The sequence below is a fragment of the Sus scrofa genome, chromosome 2 (assembly GCF_000003025.6).
Source record: "Sus scrofa isolate TJ Tabasco breed Duroc chromosome 2, Sscrofa11.1, whole genome shotgun sequence".
NCBI lineage: Eukaryota > Metazoa > Chordata > Mammalia > Artiodactyla > Suidae > Sus > Sus scrofa.
Genome location: NC_010444.4, coordinates 17,446,677 through 17,469,853, shown reverse-complemented (window position 1 = coordinate 17,469,853; position 23,177 = coordinate 17,446,677). Strand labels below are relative to the sequence as shown.

The window sequence follows — 23,177 nt, the reverse complement described above, 5'->3', positions numbered from 1 at the left end:
CTTAGAGTTCAGCTCCCACTCTGCCTCTATCACACACAGGATGCTGAGCCACAGTTGCCTTATCTACAAAATGGTGTTAAAAGCCTGCTTCCGGGGTCTTATAGGGATTGCGGGTGATGGGAACTGCGAGCCTGGCACACAGTAGGAGTTCATGAAGCAGTGTCTGTGTTTCTGACCTGCTGTCCTCACACCCAGCCCCCCAGCCCAGCGGTGGCCCCCGCGGGAGGCAGAACCCAGCTCCGAGATGGGGACTTTCATCGTCTGTCTTGTTTCCCTCATCCCACAGTCCCTCCTGGAGATCCGGCCTTGGGCCTGTGGTCTTGCGACTGTGTCTTAAGCTCCCTGCAAGAAGCACTCTGGCTTAGGGGCATCAGCCAGTCTGAATAAACGGACCTCCCTGGGTCAGGGTCTCTGCCCACCCCACCACCCAGGGCCCTCGGACAGGTGTGCAGGGATCGTGCTCCCAATCTGGGGGAGGGAGGCTTCTTCCGCCTGTTAATAATGATCCTGGTAACTTTTAATTAAGCCTCTGCTATCTAACAGGCCTCATTATGTTATCATTTTAGGCTTCAAGCTCACCTTCCTGTGAGCTTGACGTGGGGTGGTGGGGGAGTGCAGGGGCTATGAGCATGGCCTCTGGAGTCAGAATGCCTCCCCTCCAACCCCGGATCCCTCGCTGGAGCTGTGTGACCTTAGGCAGGTTATGTGACCTCTCGGTGCCCCGCTTCCTGGTCCCTGAAATTGCTTCTGAGAAAGAACTGGGAACTGTGCCTGCCACAGGCGAAGCTCTCAGTACCGACTCAGGCCCAGAGGAAGGAAGTGTTTGGCGCAAGTTTGCTGCTGGCACATAGAGGAGCTGGATTTGAACTCATGTCCAAAGCCCCCTTCTTTTCATGACTACACTGCATGAAGGTGACAGTAGCCTGGCTAGTGGGGCTTGCCTCCAGGGCAATGTCATTAGTCCCTGCAGTGGGAATGTGCTAAGAGGGATGGGTGACACCCTCTTCCTGTCGCAGGGCAGGCAGCTCCCTGGAGGGCTGTGGGCCCAGCCTGACAAACCAACGCCTTTCTTTGCAGCTTTTTGCCATGATCTTTGCCATGTGCCTCTTCCGGGGCATCCAGTAGAGGGTGTGGCCTGCAGCCTGAAGACTCACCCCGCCTACCACAGCCCAGCACCCAATGCCCTCCCCTTCCCCGCACCCCTGCCTTCTTGGCCCCCCCTGGGGGGAGGAGGTGAGGCCATCGTGAGTGGCCAGGAGAAGGGCCGGGGGAAAATAGCTATTTTTTTAACAGAACAAAATGAAGACAAAAATATGGACTGATGTAGCCCGTCTGGACTCCAGAGTGGGCGCCACGGGCTCTGCGCAGGGGCCTGGCACCTGAACCTGGGATGCAGTCTGGACTAGAGACCAAAGCAACACGAGGGCCAGGCCGTGCCCTTGGCCCACAGCACCAGGCCTGGGCCCTCGACTCATAACTTCAGGACCTGGTGCCAAGAAAATAAGGATTTAGGCAAGAAGGAGGCGAAAGGAAATTTGTGGAGAGAGGTTGCCAAACCCCAGCGACCCCAAGGAGGCCCTGGTCCTCCAGGGATGGAATTGTCCCTGCCTCAGGCTGGGGCCAAGAGTGGGCTGCAGACACTGGATCCAAGAATGGCCCAGCTGGTAGGGTCCATGCTTCCCCATCTGTTGGGCCAGATAATCTGGAGCACCCAGAGAGGGCCAGTTTCTTATCCACACTCACACAGCACATGCACGACAGTTCTGACCAAGAACCTGCCATCCGCAGGCTGCCTGTCCCTCCTTCCAAGACTCTGTCGGTCCCAGCAGGCATGCTGCTCCCACCCCTCTCTGGCCTCCGCGCCCTGGTTTCCGCAGAAGAGAGAGGGCAGGCTGGTCAGCAACTGCCTTTTCCCGGCTCCATGGCGAAGACAGTTCTGGATTCTGCCCTCCCTCCCACCTCCCCACGCTTTCTGTCAGTCCCAGGAACACACCCATGTACACACATCACAGCCTCTTTTTTCACACCGCCCCCCCTCCCTGTTCTCCACTAACTCCCCGGCTCCCAGGACTGGAAGGAACCCCCAAGGTCATCTGGTTCTCCTCTCCCCACTCAGAATTGCAGCATGGATGTCTTCCGCAAGATCCCCGCCAAGACTTCTCCGCCTTCTTCTTGCACATCTCCAAGGACAGGGAGCTCACTACCTCCCAAGACAGGTTTCTGCCTTTGGACTGCTCTGACTTGAGCATCAGCTCGATACACGGAAGAGGTTTCTTGTTTTCTGTGGCTCTGTCCATGACATCCCACGTGCTCGCTCTTCTTACCGAAATGTTAAGGCCACACATGGTCCCCTCTGAGTCCCGTCATCTCCAGGTCAGAAAGCCCCGGGGCCTCTCATCCTTTCTGCTGTGTCATGGTTTCCTGTGCTTTCACTGTCCTTAGCACATTTCTGAGTGCCCCCTCCAAGATCTGGCAGGGAGAGGTTTCCCCACAAACTCACTCACACCCACAGAGCACCCACAAATCTGTCCCTCATACACAGGTCTCAGATTATAGACCAGTGTTAGCAACCGTATTACAAGATGCCGCAACCTTGATCAATCAGGAGTGGCTGCCGGAGGCTGTGCCAAGGATCTGAGGTTTGGTCTGGGATCCAGGGAAGAATCCCAGTGTTGTTTCGATTAGTGCTGTCTGCCGAACAGCTCAAACTTGATTGGTAATGTCTGCCCTAGGCGTGGGCTGGGAGATCAGTATGGTACCTGCTCTTCTCTTTACATTGTCCTTCTTCAGAGTCTGGGAGGAGCCCTCTGCCAGCTTCCAGCCTCCCCTCCAGCTTTCCAGCCACTGGGAGACAGAGCAGCAGCTTAGAGCCCAGTGCTCCCCTGCTCTGCCACCTTCCCCCTTCTGAGATGCAGCCAGAGCTCTGTGCCTGCTGCAAAGATTCGGTTTGACCCTCCTCCCACCTCTCCCCTTCCCCCTCGCACCCTCCTGCTGTCCCGTCCCCACCAGTCCGGCCCTCCCTCCTGGTCTCCGAGCTGGGTCTTTCCACATTGTCCCTGTATCCACCTGCCTTGGAAATTCTGTAAGTAATGCTGTGAACTCCCCAGCTACTGGGCATCCCAGGGACCCAGGGGGCTGTGCAGCTTGTACCCCAGCCCAGCCTGAGAAGGGCCTGAGGCTTACCCCTCTCTAGGCCCATCCACAAGCTTAGCTCCAACTTCCGGGCAGAGGCAAAGGGCTGGAGTGAGGGTGACACCCTCCCCCCCAAAAAAATCAGGCTGGCTAGGCAGGACTTAGGGTCAAATTGGGCAGCTATGGGGCTCCAGACTAGGAGTGCCCCAGGCTTCAGAGCCCTCTGATCCCCAAGGCCCAGAAGAACCTGGGGCCTTCGAGGTAAGAAAAGCCAGGCATCTTGTATCACCCCTTTGGGGACCCCCTGAGAGGAGGGGCTGGTCAAAGGGGAACACTGGGCGAGGTGGGTTCAAGGGTAGATGTGAGACTCATCCTTCTTCAGAGCTCTCCAGAAAGCGGCCAAGGAGTCCTGATCTGCCCTGAAGGACCACACTGGGGCTGGAGACGGGGAAGCAGGCTGGTAGCTATTTGCAAGCCTGCCAGAGGGGGCGCCGGAAGGCAAAGCCCAGCCCCAGTCGGGCTGGAGCCTCTCCCAGGCCCCACCCACAACCGCCCACAACAGGTGCTAATGGCAGTTTGGGGCTGCTGGGCGAAGGGGTGCTGGGGAGCAGAGTAAGTCTCCACTGGGATTTTTCTCTGCCAATACCCCCCACCCGGCCAGGGAAGACCTTACACTTCGTCACTCCGCCCTGTACCAAGGCCACCTTCCTGCTGTCTCTGGGAGAATTCTTGGCCTCTCCCCAGCTTCCCGTGTCCCCTCTGTCCTCTTCATGCCTAAGGGGCCCAGACAGGACCCCCCCCCCCAAAACCTTCCGAGGCCCTAGCAACCCCCTCTCTCCAGAAGCCCCTTCTTGCCCTCCCCAGTGGGTCCTTTGTGGAAAATCTATTTTGAAATCTGTAAATGTTCCTTGCAGGAGAGAGCAGAGCTAATTTATCGTGTTTATTGCCCGTGAGCCCCTCCCCTTTTATATTATCTATCAAGAAGGAGTTTTTGTAATATAAAACAGGACACCCACACTGATGGTTTTGCACTGGTTTTTGTGACTGTTTCTTACAAAAAGAAAAAGGAACAAAGAATAAATAGTGATCGTGAGGAGAGGTGGTCTTGATGTGGGGGCGGGGCTGGGGCAGGAGCCTGGCAAGTGCGAGCCTGGGAACAGGCATTCAGGGCCTTCCCGAACCGTGGGGAGGGGCGGCTGAGCCCTCACCGGGCCTCCGTCACTGGCTGTGGGTCAGGTTGTCCCTTTGTCTCTGCCTTCTCCCAGGCCACCACTCTGCCTCCGTGTGCCCCCACCTCCCCAGGCTGAGTCTGCCTGCCAGGCCCCCTCCCTCCAGGCCTCACTATGCTGCTTTGTGCCAGAGCCTGGACAGCGCCGTCCCCATGGGCCCTCATCACCACCCTGTGGGGTGAGGCTGTGACAGGGCCCCCCTGCCCCCCAGCTTGGCTGGCTCAGCCCCAGAAGATGCCCAGTGCAAAGCTCCTGCTCTCGTCCTGCCCTGGTGAGGGGAATCCATCCATCATGCCCAGCGGTTATCAGAACGGACCATCCACCACATGTCATCGCATTAGCCAGGCCTCAGAAAGTCTGGGTCTGCTGAGGGGACATGGCCTTGGCCTGGGGACACTACCCACCAGCCCCTGCTACCACTGCCCAAAGGTTCGGCGGCAGGGGCAGGATTCTGCGGGGAGACACAGGCTTCAGCAGCACGAGATGGAGGCCAGGAAAGTGAGTGCCCTCCCCAAGGGTCCAGGCTCCCTTCTGCTTCCCCCACCCCACCCCCCAACCCCGGTACCAACGGCACAGCCTGGGGCACACAACCCCCTGGCCCTCTCTCCTCCACTGTGAGCAGTGGTGCCACCATCTGCTGGGCAGAGGCCATGTCACTGGGTGTGTGGCCGCAGGGGCAGCTGGACACAGGGCAGGGCAGGGTTCCCAGCAGAAGCCCACGTGGCAGCAGCCACGCTGGGTTGCGCCTCTGAACCCTCCACCCCACCCCCAAACACTCTATTCCAAGATGGGAAGCAGGGCGGGGGCCTGGGCTGCTGCTTCTCTCCACATCTGTCCCCAGGACTTGGGGGCCACCATCCCTGGTGTGCCCGAGGGAACGCGGGTAAAGGAAACTGGGGGACACACAGGCTGAGCCTGCAGGGGGCTTGGGCTCTGAGGGGGCCAGCGCTCCGCCTCCTCCAGGGCATCTGATGCGGGCTGGGCCTGAGAGGAGGTGGCCTGCTGGAATTTGTTTTTGGCCATGCCGCCGCCACAACCAGAAGTTCCTGGGCCAAGGACTGCATCCAAGTCATAGCAGTGACAACGCGGAATCCTTAACCCCCCAGCCACTGCAGAATGCCGTGCTGAAATATTTCTATTTTTCTCCCCTGTCGAGCTTGAAGGGTACCCAGTGCTGCCTGGCCAGGCCTCAGAGGCCACTCAGAGGAGGACCAGAGGGCAGCACCCTGGGGATGGGGCCAGGGCGGATGAGGGGACCCTGGAGGACGTGCCAAGGGACAAGGAAGTGCTTTTCTTTCTTCCTCTTCCCCAAACGCCAACCCATACAGGTGGCCTCCATCGGGGGTTACCTGGGCATCCACCTGTCACGGCTGGCCTGTGGCTGAGGCCTGCGGCAAACTTGGACCCAGGCCAGGTAGGGGCAGGAGGAGCCCAGGAGCTCCCAGGAACTGGAGACAGAGCAGCCAAGAGCTAGGTCCTAGAAGAGCCTGTGGCGGCCAGGCCTGTGGCTGGGGACAGGGCTCTGGCTGCCTGCAGCCCACTTCACAGAAGGCTGAAAGGGACATGCCAGCTCTAAGACGGCCAGCCTGCCTGCCAGCCTGCAGCTGGGCTGTTTAGGGGGCAGAGGGGCCCCTCCATGTGGAGAGGGCCCGCACTGAAGGGTAGGAGCCCGGGGTCAAGTTCTCAGGTTTTCCAGCAATGGACAGAAGCCACATTCAGCTGCTTGGGCATTAGATTGGCGGGGGGGGGGGGGGGGGGGCGGGGCGCGGCAGGTGGCAGTCCACTGCCTCTTCTAGAAAGAAGAGTATCCTGCCCCGTGACTTAGCCTCTTCCGTGGGTGTCTGCCCGGGGGATCCAGAGGCCCAGAGACCCAAGAAAAGGAGGCAGGACTTGGGGGGAGGAGGGCGGGGTGCAGAGGCCCCAGCCCTCCCCAGACCTGAGGGCCCAGGTGATCACAGCATTCGGGGGGTGCCCAGGAGGAGAGCAAGGCGGCCACCCCCACCTGCTGGGCCCTTCCTGCCTCCCGGAACCAACGGGAAACTGAGGCCTCCAGGCCTCCCTGCCCCAGAGGCACCCCTGGCCCCGCCGGAGGCTACACTTTCTTGGGTTTTCGGCCGACTTGGTAATAGTAGTAAACGCTGATGGCGACAAAAACGAGGGGGCTGGCCAGGAGCAGCAGGATCCCCAGGGACACGAGGCCCGTCTCGGGTAGCGTGGCAGTGACCACTGTGGGAGAGAGGCCGGTGGGGGGACAGTGGTCAGAGGACAGGATATTTCTCCCTCCCCCCATGGGGAGACCCCTCCACCCTGAGCTGGGATGTCCTGCCAGCTGCCCGACCCCACTGGCGTGTCGGTTGTGATGTCCCCCACGTGGCAGGGATGGGGGCGAGCCTGTGGGCAAAACTGGACGTGGGCCATCACACCTGGGCCGAGGACACAGGGGAGCGGTGGGCTGTGGGAAGCTGCAGGTGCAGGAAGATACAGGTACGTGTCGGCTGGGTGAGCACAGGTGCGCAGGCGCACAGGTAAACACTGCCACGCGAGCCCCTCCCCCTCCCGGGGTTTCCTCACTTTGGGGAAACCAAGGGGCAAGAGTCGGGAGGCCAGGGGCCACGCTGCCCCCACCCCGCCCCCCATCAGCTCCCCCGACACCGCCCACCTCAGGACTCACCCAAAAACTGGACCCCGAAGTAGCAGGCTTCGGTGAGCAGAGTCCACCGGATGATAACCTTCTCAGCCGTGTAGAAAGCGTTCCACATGATCAGAGAGATGCCTGGGGCCAGGGACAAAGAGCCAACGGGTGGGGGGAGGGGGCTGATCCACTGGCCCCCTTGGGGCAGGGGCAGGGGACCCGGTCCCCCTCCCTTCAGCAGCATCCCAGACGCCCCCTGCCCCCACTCACAATCTTCAAATTGAAACTTACCCATCATCCGCCCTGGCCCATCGTCCCCTAAGGCTAGCTCTGCCACTATGTGGCTGAAGGGCCCGAAACCACCCCAGTCCCCAGCCCACCCCCAACCCCAGAGGTTCCGGCGCTGGCCCTTAAAGGCTGAGCAGTCCCACGTTGCTGTGGCTCTGGTGTAGGCCAGCGGCTACCGCTCCAATTAGACCCCAAGCCTGGGAATCTCCATATGCCGCAAGAGCGGCCCTAGAAAAGACAAAAAGACCAAAAAAAAAAGGCTGAGCAGAAGTGCAGTTGGCACAAGACTGGGGGAACCCTGTGCAGAGGCACAGAGGCCGGCTGAAGCTGGGGGCTGGGCCTCATAAGGTGCAGCTGGAGTCCGGGGCCCAATGTGGATGGATGTGGGAGAGAGAGGTTTGAGAAGGGAGGCTGGATCCAGCTCATAGAGACCCTGAATGCCAGGGACGGGAGGAGCTGGGGCTTTTGTCTGCAGGCATTAGGGAACCATAGAATGTTCTGGAGAAGAGAAAGGACACCACCAGGGCCGGGTTTTTTGTTTTACATTTTTTTTCTTTTTTTTTTCGGCTATGGCCATGGCATGCGGAGATGCCCAGGCCAGGGACTGAACCAATGCCACCGCAGCAACCTGAGCCACTACAGTGACAATGCCAGGTCCTTAACCCACTGCACCACCAGGGAACTCCCCAGCACTGGGTGGTTTTTTTTTTTGTCTTTTTGCCTTTTCTAGGACCGCTCCTCTGCTCCTGCAGTGTATGGAGGTTCCCTGCAGCTCATGGTAACGCCAGATCTTTAACCCACGGAGCAAGGGCAGGGACCGAACCCACTACCTCAGGGTTCCTAGTCAGATTCGTTAACCACTGAGCCACGATGGGAACTCTGCGCTGGGTTTTGAATGCAGCGCCTCTTAATAGGCACTGCTTTCTCTAGTGACTCCGGTTGGAGAGGAAACAAAAGTGGTTCAAAAATTAGTGTTTTACAGACACTGTGTTGACTTTGCCTCCTCCTCCTGACTCTGAGGCCCCGGAGGGCAGAACCCGGGCCTCATGCATCTCTGTACCCCGATGCCCAGCTGGTGCACTACACACAGCACTGAAGTGCTTTGTCCCAGACGAAAGCAAAGACAGAGCCTCGATCCCCAGGGACATTCCACCAGTGGCCACAAGATGGCAGCACACACCCAGCAGAGACAGACATCAGCTGAAGAGAGGAAGCCCTTGCACAAAGAAAGGCTGGCCACGTTTCTCTCAGCCTCCATTGGTCCCCTAGCTGCCATCACCTGCCCAGAGTGCGCCTCAGCAATACTCACTGAGCAGGGCGCCTCCATAGAGGCGGATGGGGGTCTTGCTGGTCACATGGGCTGCATCAAAGACTGCATGGTAGAGCCGGTCAGGAAAGGCGAGGGCCTGCGGACAGCGGGCAGGAGGCCCAGGGTGAGGGAGTCACTGCTGAAATTTGCCCTGGACATCTCTTCCTTCCCCCAGCAGCAGTCCAGGGTCAGGACACTGACTGCCCCCGCCCCTCCAAGCCAGGACAGAGGATCTGGGCTTCCAGGGACGAGGAGTCTGGACCATGGACCACGGGATCTAGGATGCTTCAGGGCAGGGCACAGGTGGGGATGGATCTCAGGAGAACAGCTCACGGAGGCAGCCAGAGAGCCTGGACAGATGGGGCCTCGGCATGATGGCCAACGGGGGGAGCGGCAGCAGGGGTGCCGGGGCAGGGGAGGGGGCCGGAGCCCAGGGGTGGCGCAGGGACTCACCATGATGGCAATGCTGGAGAAGAGCACAGCAGAAACAAACTGCCAGACCCTGGGGAGACGTGGAAAGGAAGGTCACAGCCACACCCCACGGGACCCTCCCCCCTCCAGCCACGATGGCCAGGGATGACCGGTCTGGGGGAGGGCATGAGATGGGGTGGTACTGAGGACAAGACGGCACAGGGGCGGCACAGGGGCGAGGCTAAGGAGATGGGGTCTCATGCAGCCCCTCCCCGCAACCCCGCCCCCCCCACCAAAATCCACACGTAAATGCTCACCTGAGCCCCAAAGGCTCCCGAACCGCAAACTTGATTTCATTGCCCAGGACCTGGCTGATCTGTGGACACAGAAGGGTCAGAGGCAACCAGGCTGGGAGGGTCACACTGAAGCCACACACACCCCCCACCTGCCTCCTCTTGACACCAGAGCTTACAGGAAGCCGAAAATGCTTCAAGTACAGCGGCTGAGAAAGCAAGCCCGGGGGGTCTGCCAGACTGGGGGGGCCTGGCTGCAGCACTGAGGGGCGTGGCCAAGGGCAAGTCCTTCATCTCTCTGAGCCTCAGTTTTCTCATCTATAAAAGGGGTTAATAACTGAAACTCCATCTCCCGGGGCCAGCAAGAAAATTAAGTAATGCTTACAAAGCAGCTGGTACCCTAACAAGTTTACAATAAGCACGCAACTCATTCTAACGACCTGTTTTCATTATTGCTACTATTCCCCTGATGGTCCATTAAATGTCTAATAAAATGAGCTAACTCCTGGGGCTCCCTGCATCCATGTGGGTCTCAGCTACTCTTCTCCCCAAAGGGCGGGCCAGAATGGCTGCCCCAAATCGGTGCTTAGAGGCGGACCCCCCCCCCGCCCCCCGCTCCCCCGCCGGTGGCCGGCTCAAGGCCCCTCCTCCGAGCTGGGCCCACCTTGGAGCGGTGGACCTCCCCGTCGTCGTCCTCCCCGCCCACGCCAAGGATCTTGCGGGTCTTCAGGCGGCTCACAAGGTCAGTCTGGCTGTGCTTCTTCATGAGGGGCGGGGGCTGCTTGGCTGCCATCTCGTCCTGAGCCCGGCCTCTGCGGGAGGCTGCAGGGAGACACGGGCCTCAGCCTCTGATCCTGCCCAGCTCCCAGATCTCAGGGGGTGGCCAGACTCCAGCCCAGGGCCTGGGAAGGCCTCCTTATCAGCTTGGGGCAGCAGGTGCACACAGGAGGAGGACGCCGAGGGCCCAGGCTCAGCACTGGGCACTATTTGCACCCATTCTACAGATGAGGAAACTGAGTCCCATGAGTTGCAACCACCCAGCTGTGTGATGAAAGGGGGTAGGTCCCTGCCCTTTCGTGGCCTCAGCTTCCTCATGTATAAAATGGGTTAGGGCAGGTGTTCCTAAGGCCTTCCAGCTGGGATGTGGCCCCTCCCTGGGGACCTGGCAGGAGAGCACTTACAGGCAGCCCCGGAGGAAGGGCGGCCCCAGGACAAGGCTTGAGGCCTGGAGGGGGACCACACCTACAGGTTCCCGGGGGGCAGGGGGTAAACCGGGGTCTGGGTGGGTCTTGCCACAAGAGGAAAGGGTCTCCTCAAGCCTGGGTAGGGGCTCCTGAGCTGGGGGTCCAGGCCCTCACTGAACTTTTGTCCAGATGATCCTTTCTGGCCAGCAAGCCCTCCCCGCTCCCCCAAACTCCCCAGATGACCTCCATCAAACCTGCCAGCACTGAAAAGGGGAGGCGGTGTCCACAGAAGCCGGCTGGGCCAGAGGAGGGACGGCCAGGGGTGCTGGCGGGACTCTATGGCAGCTGGCTTGGCCTTGCCCCTCCTGGCCACCAGCACCCAGCACCTCTCCCCACAGCCCACCCCGTGTCTGCCCACGATGCTGGCCGGCCTCCAATCCCAGCCTCCCCCCAGCTCCACCTCAGGCCATCTCTTGGACACCTACTGTGGGCCGGGCACTAGGCTGGGTGACGGTGAGTGACGCTGAAGTGAGTTGAGTGGCTGTCCTCGCCTTCAGCCAGCACAAAACCTGTGTGGAGGAGACACAGGGTAAACCACAGTGAGGTACAGGCTTCTGGAAGCTGGTCCTGGGGGCGGGGATGCTGGGCTCCTCGGATCACAGCCCCCCCTGCAAGACGGGCACCATTTACACCCATTCTATAGATGAGGAAACTGAGCCCCATGAGGGTCAACAGAGACTAGGTGAATAACGGTAGTAACCCCACCTCCACCATGGGCTCCACCAGCTCCGGGAGCCTTCCGTATTCCCGCACCTCATTCCCACCCGCAGCCACCCTCCAGCAAGGCAGGAAAACAACCCCCAATAACAGGCTCAGAAGTTGCTGGCCCTTGGCAGCAAGGTGGGCTTGCTGGACGCCCCCAACAGGGCCTCAGATTCAGGTCTTCCTGTGCTGGGGCCCCAGGCAAGTCACCCTCCCAGCCCCAGCCCCGGGTGCAGGTGTCCCCACGTCACTTTCAGTTCTCCAGCCTCCCAGTATCTTCAAACAAAATAAAGCCCCCAGCAAAGAAATGTCAGAACACACACACACACACACACCCCGGGGAACAGGGCATGGCTGGTAGTGCTCAGGATGGCAGCTCAGTGCCAGATGCAGGTGAGCCGGGGCAGGGGGCAGCCAGAATTTAACTGCCCTGCTCCTCAAGGATGCACACCTCAGCTACTTGTCACCACCTTCTTGCGAGTCCAGGTAGCAGCTGCAATCAGCCTGGCATCCCTCCTGCTGCCAGGGAGAGCACCCAAGGCTGCCCACAGGGACCAGAGAGCCACTTGCCTCCACCAGGGAAGCATGGGGCAGCCTGGCCGCCACCCTTCCTCTTCCGGCCTCCCCTCTGGCCTTTTATTTTTTAATTTGCATACAGCAAAAAGGACCTTTTTTGCGGTTTAGAGTTGTATGAATTTTAGCACATGTACAGATCCGAGTAACGACGGCCAATCAGGACACGCCCAGTCACACCCTCCCCTCCCCCCTGGCAACCACGATCTGTTGTCCGTTGCTATAGTTCTGGGTTTTTTCAACTTTGTGACATCCACGGAATCACAGCATACAACCTTGGAGACGGACTTCTTTCATTCAGACACCTGCCTCTGAAATGCATCCAGGCTGCTGCGTGACTGGCGGGGCCCCTTCCCTTTGGCCACATACACCAGCATCTATGGACCAGTTCGTTCACCATGTGACTCACTAAAGGCAATCTGAGTTGTGTGTGGAGTTTGCCAATTAGGAATAGAGCTGCTGGAGTTGCCATCTTGGCGCGGTGGTTAACGAATCCGACTGGGAACCATGAGGTGGCGGGTTCGATCCCTGGCCTTACTCAGTGGGTTAAAGATCTGGCGTTGCCGTGAGCTGTGGTGTAGGTTGCAGACGCGGCTCGGATCCCACGTTGCTGTGGCTCTGGTGTAGGTTGGTGTAGGTTGGTGGCTACAGCTCCGATTGGACCCCTAGCCTGGGAACCTCCATATGCCGTGGGTGCGGTCCTAGAAAAGACAAAAAGACAAAAAAAAAAAAAAAAAGAAAAAGAAAGAAAGAAAGAAAAAAGGAATAGAGCTGCTGCAAACATTTGTGTACAGGTTTTTGTGTGACCAGTTTTCATGGCTCTCAGGTAAACACCCAGGAGTGGGATTATACGGCGGTAGACGGCAAAGCTACCTTTAACTCTAGGACAAAGGGCCAGACTGCTTTCCAGAGCAGGAACCATTCCTGTCCGCCCATGATGCATGATTCCTGTCCGCCCATGATGCATGAGTGGTCCCTTCTGTCCCCGTCATCACCAGCACCAAGTACGCGCAGGCTTTGCTCGAGTCCTTCATACAGGTCTCCCCGGCCTGTTAACCCTTCAGACCCAGGCCAGTTGGGCTGCCTGGCTCAGTCCTGTGTGCGTCTTACTGGCTGTTGAGTGGACAAGTCACGTCACTGCCCTGAGCCTCGGTTTTCCCCATCTGTGAAATGGAGCAGTAATTCCCAGCGCCTAGAGGTCTAGGGGCAAAACGAGAAGCTTGGTCAGAGCACGCAGCATGGCACCTGCACACGTCAATGAGAGGGCATTTAGTGAAGCAGTGCTGTGAGCCAGGGGAGGGACGCGGGACCCCACCCAGCAGCACAATACCCCCCACCCCTGATCTGTTTGTGAACTTGTCTCCTTTTCAAGGCCACTCCAGGTGTTTCTGTGCAGACTGGCCCCACTTTAACCTAAGAGGACAGAGGGAGCCTCCCCGACGCCCTCCCTTCACCCCAGCTGAGCCCTGGCTTTGTGCCACCAGACCTGGGTTCCAGTCCTGGCCCTGCAGGACACTGTAGCTCTCCCAGGCTCAGTTCTGGCCCCGTGCAACGGGGCTGGTGAGAAGGCCCACCCTGCAGAAGTGCTGGAGGAGGGAGAGGAAGACCGGCCTGCCGCGGGGAACTGCCCTGCCTGGGGCCAGTCCTGGCTCAGCAACTTCTCCTTCCCTCTCCTCATTCAGGCGTGTGAGTGGAAAAATCCTGCTGTCACAGCTGTCATGCTTCCTTTCCCAGGGCCCCTGCTGCCTCCTGAAGGGCCCCCAGGGCTCCCCCGGGGTGCCAGGCTGGTGCCAGACTGCCCAGGGCCAGGGGAAAGGGCGGGAGCTCGCTTGGAGGCCCTGCCAGGCGAGGAGGGCAGCAGTGGCTAACAGCCCCCAGCCTGCGCTCGCGCCCCTGCGCCCCTGCGCCCCTGCGCAGTCTGCCCCAGGCCAGCCTCTCTGCCCTCGATTTCCGATAAACTGGCAAATCACTGTCCTTGAAGGTGTTCCCCCTGTTGAACCACGACTGGACCGGATAGCCCTCCCTGCCCTCAGCCCCCCTACCCACCCTGTGCCCCCTGGTTCCTTGGGGTCTTTGCACCATGCCCCTCCCCCCACTCTCAGTGGCTGCCTCGGCCGCTTCCAGCCCATCCTCCTCATTTCACGGCCAGCTGGCCTCCCTGAGACCCAGTGATCTGAACCAGGGCTGATCCTGTACCCACCTGAGACCCTCCCCCGGCCCCGGGACATGGAGGCACTTTGTCAGCACAGGTGCGTGAGGGGCGGTCAGGCCAAGGGAAGCGGGCCTCTTTGAGCCCACCTAGAACACACCTGGTTAGACCTGGCAGCCCGGAGGGTAGGCTTGGCTCCAAACACGCACCGGACAGGGCTGAGCCCCAAAGCGGGTGGGCTATGCTGGTGGCAGAGAGCAAGGAAGGGGCCGTGAAGTCAGGCAGAGCTGGGTTCCAGTCACCACCTCCTCTGGCCAGGTGGCCTCGAGCAAGCAGATCAGGGGTGCTGAAGAATCCAAGAAGGGGGGGCCTGACATCTGGGGTGTCAGGAAAGGGATGGAGCTGAGTGGGACAGGGGGTGAGACCTCCCCATCTCAGAAAGCCACAGCCACTGCTGTGAATGGAAGGTGACAGCCACGGGGCAGGGGTTACTGATGGCCCGGACAGTTTAGGGCACGTGAGGAGCTCAACAAAAACTGGTGACAAAGTAAAGTGGGAGGAAGGATTTTTCTTTCTTTCTTTTTTCTTTTCTTTTTTTTTTTTTTTTTCTGTCTTTTTAGGGCCACATCTGTAGCATATGAAGGTTCCCAGGCTAGGGGTTGAATCGGAGCTATAGCTGCCGGCCTACACCACAGCCACAGCAATGGCAGATCCAAGCCGCATCTTCGACCTACACCACAGCTCCTGGCAACGCGGGATCTCACTGAGCAAGGCCAGGGATCCAAACTGCATCCTCATGGATACAAGTCGGATTCTTTACCCCTGAGCCATGACGGGAACTCCTGGGGGAAGGATACCCAGGCCTCCTGATGGCCAAGGTCTGACTCCCCTGCAGCCCCCTCCTCCTTCCTCATCTGAAGCCAGAAAAAAACAATCCCAAAGAGCTCCCAGTGGGGGCACGGCGGAAGGGGTGAAGCAAACCACCCCCCCCCCCAACTGAACCAGGCCAGGAAACGAAGGCGGAGAGGCGGTTACGTGAGTTGTCAGGGAAGGATGGGGGCGACCGGCTCCTTAATGACTGGGCAAACTTGGGCCCAAACCCCAGCCCTTTCTCTTAATCGTTCTTTGACCTCAGGAAAGTTACCTAACGTCTCTGAGCCTCCATTTCCTCATTTGTGAAACCACACGAGGACCTGTTAGCTCACAAGATTGCGATCAGACAGACTGAGAAAAGGGTGTCGGAGGGGCCTGGCCCCTGGGATGTGTTCCCTAAAGGACAGCAATTAACAACACTAAGAGGGTAGCTGTCCAAGCCCTGCCCTGGCAGCAGATCAGATGGGGCTGGGGCATCATTGCCCTGCCGGTCCTAGAGACCTCTGCCAACCCCCCTGTAGCCCTCCCAGGAAGCCTGGTTTCCATAGAAACAGATGGACTGCAGAGCTGTCCCCTTCATGGAGACTGTGCCCTCACGAGGGCTAGCTTAGGAACCCAACTGGGGAGGGGGGGAGAGTGGAGGAAGGGGCCTGGGGCCAGAACATCCACCAGCTGCCGAGCCTCCCGTGCTTCGGGGGGGTGTCACTGCTGTTGAGTGTCACAGCCAAGAACCCCTTCCTCTGCAAACAAGACCCTCTGCTGGAGGGGCAGCACACCTGTCCCTCCCCATCTGCTAAGAAGAAATGCCCCCACAACAGCCACCCCAGGAAAGGAGGCGGGAACAAGTACTTCCAGACCAGGAAATCCCTGTAACCCCACAGCCCCGTGAGGATGGCGATAATAGGACTCCCATTTTACAGATGAGGACATGAAGGCCCAAGTGACTCAGGCAAGTGGTGACTCTTGGGGAAAGTGGCAGAGCTGAAATTTGAACCAAGTTACCTGTACCTAACTGGATATTCTGAGGGGAGCTGGGGGGGGGGTGTGTGCCTGGTGAACCTGACCTCTAAAAAAAACACTTAAGCTCTAAGTTGTCTTCCCATCCCATCTCCCCTTGAATGTCCCTGGCGGCTTGCCAGCATCTGCACTCCTCCCTGGGGTCCAGCCTCCTTTGGATGAAGGCCCTGTGACTCCAGCAGGACCTGGAAGGGCTACAGGGAGACCCATTGTTCTGTTATCACGTTGGTGCAAAAGAGCTGGAAGCAGGGTCTGGGGCATGCAGCATAGGAGTGGGGGCAGTGACAGCTGGAGCCTGCAGAGGGGAAGGGGGGGGCTGGCCAGAGAGGAGGGGAGGCAGGGCGAGCCCAGCAGGCAGGGGCGGGAGGGGCGGAGCCTCCATCCTCTTCCCGGGGTCCCCTTCTGGGGCACCATCCTCCCCTTAGAAAAGATGGGACCTAAAGACCTACGGCCCAGAACCCTCCACCTGGGCCCTCAGGCAGAGCGGCTCTCAAATCTCCAGGGTCCCCGTCTCTGGGCTCGGCCTCATCCGTTCTGTGCCTTTGGGCAGATGAACTTGCCGGGGGCTCCCCTCTTTCACCGTAAATGAAGGTGACAATGCTGCCTTACTACACTGTCAGCGGGGTTGGACTAAAGGAGGAAGTCACAGTGGCATCGCAGACATCATCACGGTGGCCTCTGGGGTGCAGGTTTGGGGGGCGGGGGGTTTCCGCGGGGCATGCAGGCTAAGGGAGAAGCCCAGGCGAGGCTGGCGCAGGCCGGGCCTCCTCACAGTGTGTCCCTAGAGAGCCCAGTGTAATTATCTAAAGGCCAGCCTGCCTTAGGCGGCCTTGTCTCTCAAGTAGCTGGTGAGCCAGTGGGGGGCGGGGCCGCTTCATCACGTCTCTCGCTCCAGGACCAGCATCACTACCGGTACCAGCATCCCCACCCGGCTCGGGGCCCTGTGTCAGGGTCAAGGGTGCTGCAAAGGGCGAGGATGACAGAGCTTAACTGGCGGGGGTGAGCAAAGAACACGATATGAATTCTGCTAGAGCAAAAACTCATCCCCATGACAAAGCTGTGTCGTCAAGAAAGGGATTCCACGCCCCATTTCCAAGAACCTCCAGGAACACGGGAGCTGGCAGCCGAGGGTTGGCACTGAAGCTGGAAGGCTGGCGGGTAAACCCTGAGTCACTGGGCTGGAGACAGGACAGCTGAGGAGCACTGGCAGATCTTGCCATCAGGATAAGCCAGGGCCCCCGACTTTGGGTCTCAGTTTCCCCATCTAAAAAACGGGAATGTGGCTAACGTATATGGAATAGATGGTCAGCAGGGACCTGTTGTCTTGCGAAGCGAAGTCTACTCAATATTCTGTGAAAATCTATAGGGGAAAAGAATCTGAAAGAGAACGCGTACGTGTATAACTGAATCACTTTGTTGTACAGCAAAAACTATCACAACATTGTAAATCAACTCCACTTCAATAAAAAAAATTTTTTTAATGAAAAGAAAAGGGGGGGGGAGTGTAGTCTCCTGGGCCCCGCCTGGCTTCAGTGTTGGTGATTTGGCTTCCAAACCCTGTCCATCCCCAGCCACATGGCCAGCCACGTTCCAGCTCCAACGACCCCAGCACTGGCTGCCCCGCCCCCAAGTGCCAGCCCCTCTCTCCTTGGCTCCCGAAACACAGCCTTCCCATTGCTCTACTAGTTCTCTTTCTTTTGAAGCTGCCTAATTTCCAGAAGGACTTAGGAAAGCCCAAATGTTCATCATCAACAATCATCCCCAAACCCTTGGGAACAAAAAATAAACATTCCCTGCTGTATTGGAGAGGGTGAGAGGGCAGGGCAGGGCGAGGGGGTGAGGAGGGGACATCCCTGGGGGCCTCAGCCAGGCTCTGAAACCACCGCTGTGGGCCAGCGGGGGTCCAGCCCTCTGATAGCCATCTGTCGCCACTCAGAAGTCACTGAGAGGGGCTTCCCTGTCCCTCCTGTCACCCACCAAGGGACACAGGACACATGGAGCGTTCCTGTCCTTTTCAACCCAGCCTCCCCTTCAGCCCAGCGACCACGTCAAGGTCCTCGAAGGCAGCTGGCGCTTCCAGAGCCCACGGGGCCAGAGTTCTCGTGAGAAAAGAGTGGACACATTCCCCCTCCCTTCCCAAGCCTTCCACCCCCCCAACCCCCCCACCCCCACCCACCCCTGCGGATGCTCAGAAACTTGGAGGGGAGGAGAGCAGGGCAGGAAGAGAGATTCCCCCCCAGGAAGAGATGCCCCGTTTTTTTGAGCCAACTTTTTCATAAGCGAGTAGCTATTTGCCCTTGGCGGGGGGGAGGCTGGGGGAGCCATGCAGAAGGATCCCTGTACTTTTCCCAGGACTGTGATGGGCCAGAATCAGTTTGGAACTGACAGTCTCCCCCAGGGTTTGGGGTTCTAGCTTAGTGGGTAAAGGAGGAAGGTATGACTCAAATGGCCTGTGCCGATATCCTGGCTCCACCACTTGTTACCTGCATGGCCTTTGACCAGTGATACCACCTCTCTGGGCCTCAGTTTCCTCATCTGTGAAATGGGTGTAATAATGACACCCACTTCCCACAGATGAGAAGATGCCCAAAGAGCACCTAAAACAGTACCTGTTTATAGAAAATGCTCAAAAATCATGTTGCTATTATTTTTCAGACTGGGACGCTCACCTTCTTTGCCTCAGTTGCCCCCTTGACCACATCAGCTTCAGAACAGGTCCCATTTTAGGGGCCTGGATACAGAGCAGGATGCTTACAAGGGGGTGACCAAAAGAAGGAAATGGGACGAGAGAACAAGGGACACTCTGGTTCAGGAGGAAGATGCTGCCCTGAGTACACTGATGACAGGTGGGCAGGGAGAAGCTGGGGAGGGGGCTGGCAACAGGTGGCAGAATATGGAGCCCTTGGGGCACTAAGCCTGGCTGGCTCCGGTCCAAGTCCTCAGCACTCCAGCCAGGCCTGGCCCTGGGAGGGGCACAACCATTGTTGTGGATAAATGGTTGAGATGCAGGGTGTAGGGAAAATATGGGCTGGGAGTCAGAACATCAGGCACCCCACCCTGCAGCTGCTGCCACTCCCGAGTGGCTTCCCCTGGAGTTCCTTATATGCCATCTCTGAGCATCGCTTCCCTCATGGGTGACCTGGGGAGGCTTATCCCTTTCTCAGCCAGCCTGGTCTCCCATCTCTTCCCCACCCCAGCCCCACTCTACCCTAGCTGCACCTGCTCCTTACAGTTCCTCAGATACAGCAGGCACATTCCAGCCTCAGGACCTTTGCACAGGCTGTCCCCTGCGGGCTCTTTAGTCCCTGAAGCTAACCCCACAGCTCACTCCCTCGAAATCTTAGCTCACACATCACCTCCTCCGGGAGAGCTCCAGGAGCACCCTATTTAAAATGGCAACCCCGCCCCTGGCCTCAGCATCCCCCCAACATTCACCTGCTTCCTCTCACCTCCCAATACACTATCTGTTTATATACTTTCTTAGGTATTTTTCCCCCGCTTTAAGTGTCAGTTCCCGGAGGGCAAGCATCCTCTTATTCTGTTCACAGCTGTCTCCCAGGGCCTAGAACTGTACCTGGCACTTTGTTCATTACACCATTTTTGGCCAAGCCCTCGCAAACATTTCGTTCAATAAGTGAAAGAAAGTAAAGACGGGTCCAGGGCTGTGTGAACATTGCGAGTCACTGTTAATTCCACTCCTCCTCCCATCCCCCACCCGGGAGGGGCCGGTGCTCCCTCCAGCAGAGGGAGGGGAGGAGAATCTGGGGTGGAGGTGGAGCACCTGTGGGCAGGGCCCTGCACTGGTCCAAGCGGTGGGTCCAGCAGGTGCTGACAGCCAAACCTGGGTAGAGGGCTTTGGGCCTCAGCCTTCCACTCAAACTGACAGCATGTGCGTAGAAACGGAGAAAACCAGGGCGGCTGGTTCCCAAGACAATGGAGCAGAAAGGGGATGGGGGGGGGCAAGGGGCCCATTTTACAGAAGGGATAATAGAGGCTTGGAGGATATGCAGTCTTATTTCTTACTGACTAACAACCCAACGAGAAAAATCTTTGTTCCCTCTGGGCTGAGGGTGAGTAAGGGACGGCTAAAGAATGGACTCTGCCCCCTCCCGGCTCTCCAACAACCCTCCCTCCCCCTCCATCTCCCTCCCAACATCCCCTCCCACACCCCTCCCCCGCCCCCCGTGTCCCTGGGATCTGCGGGCTACAGGAAGATAGGGTATCAGCCCCCTCTCCACAGGCCACCAGGGTTGGAGATCCAAGACCAGGGCTCAGGTGGGGTGGGCATCCCCAGGGCCTTCTCCTCGCAGGACGACCCCACCAGGAAAGTTTGAAGGAAATCAACCAGGAAGTGCGGGGCGGTGGGGCGGCGAGGCGACCTCGGCTCTCGCCGCTGGGCTGAGAGCTTTGGAGAAGCCTTGGAGTTCTCGGCCTCCACCCTCCTAGGGCTCCCGCCTCCGCCCCCTTAGCTCCCACGTAGAAACCCGCTGTCTGTCCCTCCCTGGGGCCCCGAGGTGGAGGCGGCGGGAGCCCAGGACCGGGTGGGGGCAGGGAGGGAGGAAGCTAAGCGATCGCCCGACCGCGCCAGGGGCACCGGGGGTGGGCGCGGCGTTCTGCGGGTTCCTTTACAGATCACCGCCTCCCCCCCCGGGAGGTGGGTGCGAGTATACCGCCCAAGGCCGGCAGTCCCAGCCCACTCTAACCCGGGACAATGGCCTCGCACGGCCCGGGTGCCGCTGAGCTGCACGATCTAGAGGAGAGTAGGGGGCGTCGGTCTCCACCTGTGCTTCCCCTACCCGCCCCCAACAGCTAGGGCTTAGGCGCGGCTTCCGCTTCTGCTCCCCCCGCCCCTGCAGCCTAGAGCCCGGGGTCTCCCGGTCTCGTTCCCCGCCCCCCTCTAATGGGGCCTTTCATCTCCCAGTTCCAGGCCCCCACCCACTTTCTGAGACCCGGGTCTAAGGGCTGAGAACCCCGGGCAGGAGCCGTGGGCCAGCACCCCCGCCCCCACGGCCCCCCGAACCGTGGTCGGACCAGAATTGTGGGCAACGGCAACTCCGCCACCTCCTTCCGCGACCCAGCGGGGGCGAGGACGCGGACTCGCAAGTTTTTGCCGCACACTCTCCGGACCCGGGAACAATGGAGGGAGGGCCGGGGCAGGGATGGAGGGGGTGGGGACAGAGAAGCGAGCGCGGGGACAGAGTCAGACCCCAGGGAGGGAGACACTGCTTTCCGCTCCCTTTTTCTCTCTCGCTCCGAGGCGGAGAGCACGAGCCGGAGAGGGGGAGGCCGAGGGAAGAATAAACAGCCCAAGAGGGAGGAGGCGGTGGAGGCAGGAAGCCGGCGGAAGAGAGGGAAATCGAGTCCGAGGAAAGGGCAGCGTGCGGAGAGCTCGAAGGAGAGGACCAGAAGGGGCTGCGGGACGGCGCCTGGGAGAGCCGAGGAAGGGGGATCCCTGGGGTCCCGGCAGAACCCGCCGGCGCCAAAAGGTGCTGGGGCGCCCGGCTCGCGCGCACGGGGTCCTCACTGTCCCCCGCGGTCCCTGCGGCCGCAGGAGCCCCGCTGGGCTGCGCTGCGCAGGCACCGGCCGGCTGGCGGCGGGAGGGGAAAGTGCGAGGCTCCGAAGCGGCGCCGGGGAGCAGAACTTACGTTCCTAGCGCCGCTGGCGCCGGCGCTGCGCGGAGCTGGCGTGCCAGGGGGACGCTCGGGCCCTCGGGCGCCTCACATCGCGCCGCCAGCGCGGGGCAGGGCAGGGCGGGCTGGACTGCGCGCGGCGCCCTGCGCGGCCGGGGTTTGCCCGAGTCTGGCGGCCCGCGCTGGTCCCTCCTCTCGGTTCCGTGCACAAGCCAATGGCGCGCCGTCCCCTCCCACGCGCCGGGCTGCCTCGCCCCGAGGGTGGCCGCCGGGGCGGGCGGGAGAGAGGGGTTGGGGGACTGAGCCCCCCGGCTTCGCAGCCCAGGCTTTCCCGGCGATCGCCTGCGGGGGGCGCGCTCACGCCCAGAGGGAATCCAACCAGAGGGCCTGCGCCGCCCAGGAAGACTTTCGTGGCGAGTTCTCAAGACTGCGCCCCATTCGTGAGACTCTCAACACCCCCATAGGTTGGCAAGCCACCTTGTCTTAAATATCCTTGGGGTATCCCCTGGGGCCTAGGCCAGTGTCTAAAATGGAAGGGACGGACTGCTTTGGCTGGTAGCTACCCAAGTGTGTAATAACACACGTATACAACAGTGCTCCCATCTGCTGAGCGCCCGCGCCGTGCCAGGCACTGTGTGCTGAAGGCATTACAAGTATCGAGTCTCAGTGATTCTCACAGCAGCACCCTGTGAGCCGGGGATGACTGATCGCGTTTTACAGAGAGCGGTCATTAACGTTTGATTTGATTTAGCCTTCTGGCTTCCAGCCTAGGCTTACCCTTCTCAGCCCCCCTTGCTTGGCGTGACTGTGTCAAATAACCCGACACCATCAACCTCACCCCCCCACCCGCGCCCCCTCCCGGCAAATACACACCTTCATCCTCCACCCTAAAATCCAGCCTCAGCCATGTTGCTATACATTTCACAAAAGATCTTATCCGGGGCTCCCTGGCACATGCGGGAGGGAAGGAGGCACAGTGGTAAGACCTTTTATGTCAGAATAACCTGTGGGGGCAAGGGAGGTAAGAATGGATTTGGGGGGTTCCAGAAGGTCTCTGGGAGCCTTTCCACGGAAAACAACTGGACTCCTACAGAAGCACACCCCCCCCCTGGATTCTGGGCTCATTTCAACCCCTTGTGACCCACCCCAACTCCTACCACCCTCCTTCTTAGAAAAATGCCTGGCATCTCTTTATCTTGGCTCATGGTCACAATGGGAGGGAGGTGGAAGGAAGGGGAAAGTAAGGTTGATGACAAGCTCCATTTCACAAGATAAGCAAACGGGGCAGAGAAAGGTGAGTGGGTCCCTAGGCTTCTGGCGATGGGCATTTTGACTCCAACTCAGAGTTTTTAGTGCCCTCGTTCCTTAAAAGTTGATCAAGCCGGGTCTGGAATCAGACTGCCCAGGTTTAAATCCTGGTTCAGCCTTTTGGTGACTTTGTGGCTCTGGGCAAATTGCTTAACCTCTAGGTGTCTAGTTTTCTCCGTGTACAAAATGGGGGGACAATGGTAGGAACTGCCTATGGGTGTGGAGATTTCAATGGCAGCAGCTCACTCGTACTGGGTATGACTGTGTGCCAGGATCTTAGGGCTGGCGTGCCAGGCAGACTCCCACTGCCCGCCCCGGAGCGGGGACTGGGCAGGAGAAGTTGTGCCCTTTACACGGAAGTAAACAGGAAGTGTCTGGCGGATGGT

General features: G+C 59.4%; 2 protein-coding genes across 5 annotated transcripts in view; one reads left to right on the top strand and one right to left on the bottom strand.

Moving 5' to 3' along the window:
- Positions 1–4,230, top strand: part of TSPAN18 (tetraspanin 18) — a 206,114-nt gene extending 201,884 nt beyond the window's left edge. For both annotated transcript variants that reach the window (XM_021083155.1, XM_003122850.6), the window contains one exon: positions 1,078–4,230. In XM_021083155.1, the coding sequence (XP_020938814.1) occupies positions 1,078–1,125 (48 nt within the window). In that variant the 3' untranslated portion in view covers positions 1,126–4,230. The remainder of the gene's footprint in view (positions 1–1,077) is intronic.
- Positions 4,151–21,798, bottom strand: TP53I11 (tumor protein p53 inducible protein 11). Of its 3 annotated transcripts, XM_021083156.1 has the most exons (9): positions 21,499–21,684; positions 12,687–13,013; positions 10,964–11,047; positions 9,959–10,116; positions 9,319–9,377; positions 9,044–9,092; positions 8,591–8,687; positions 7,033–7,134; positions 4,151–6,587 (listed from the first exon to the last, which is right to left on the bottom strand). In XM_021083156.1, exons 4-9 carry the CDS (start codon positions 10,085–10,087, stop codon positions 6,454–6,456), a joined length of 570 nt encoding a protein of 189 aa, XP_020938815.1. In that variant the 5' UTR covers positions 10,088–10,116; positions 10,964–11,047; positions 12,687–13,013; positions 21,499–21,684; the 3' UTR covers positions 4,151–6,453. The 3 variants fall into 3 exon arrangements, with proteins under 3 accessions (XP_020938815.1, XP_003122897.3, XP_013849838.1); XM_003122849.6 differs by lacking the exon at positions 12,687–13,013 and having other exon boundaries at positions 21,499–21,695; XM_013994384.2 differs by lacking the exons at positions 4,151–6,587; positions 7,033–7,134; positions 12,687–13,013 and having other exon boundaries at positions 8,066–9,092; positions 21,499–21,798.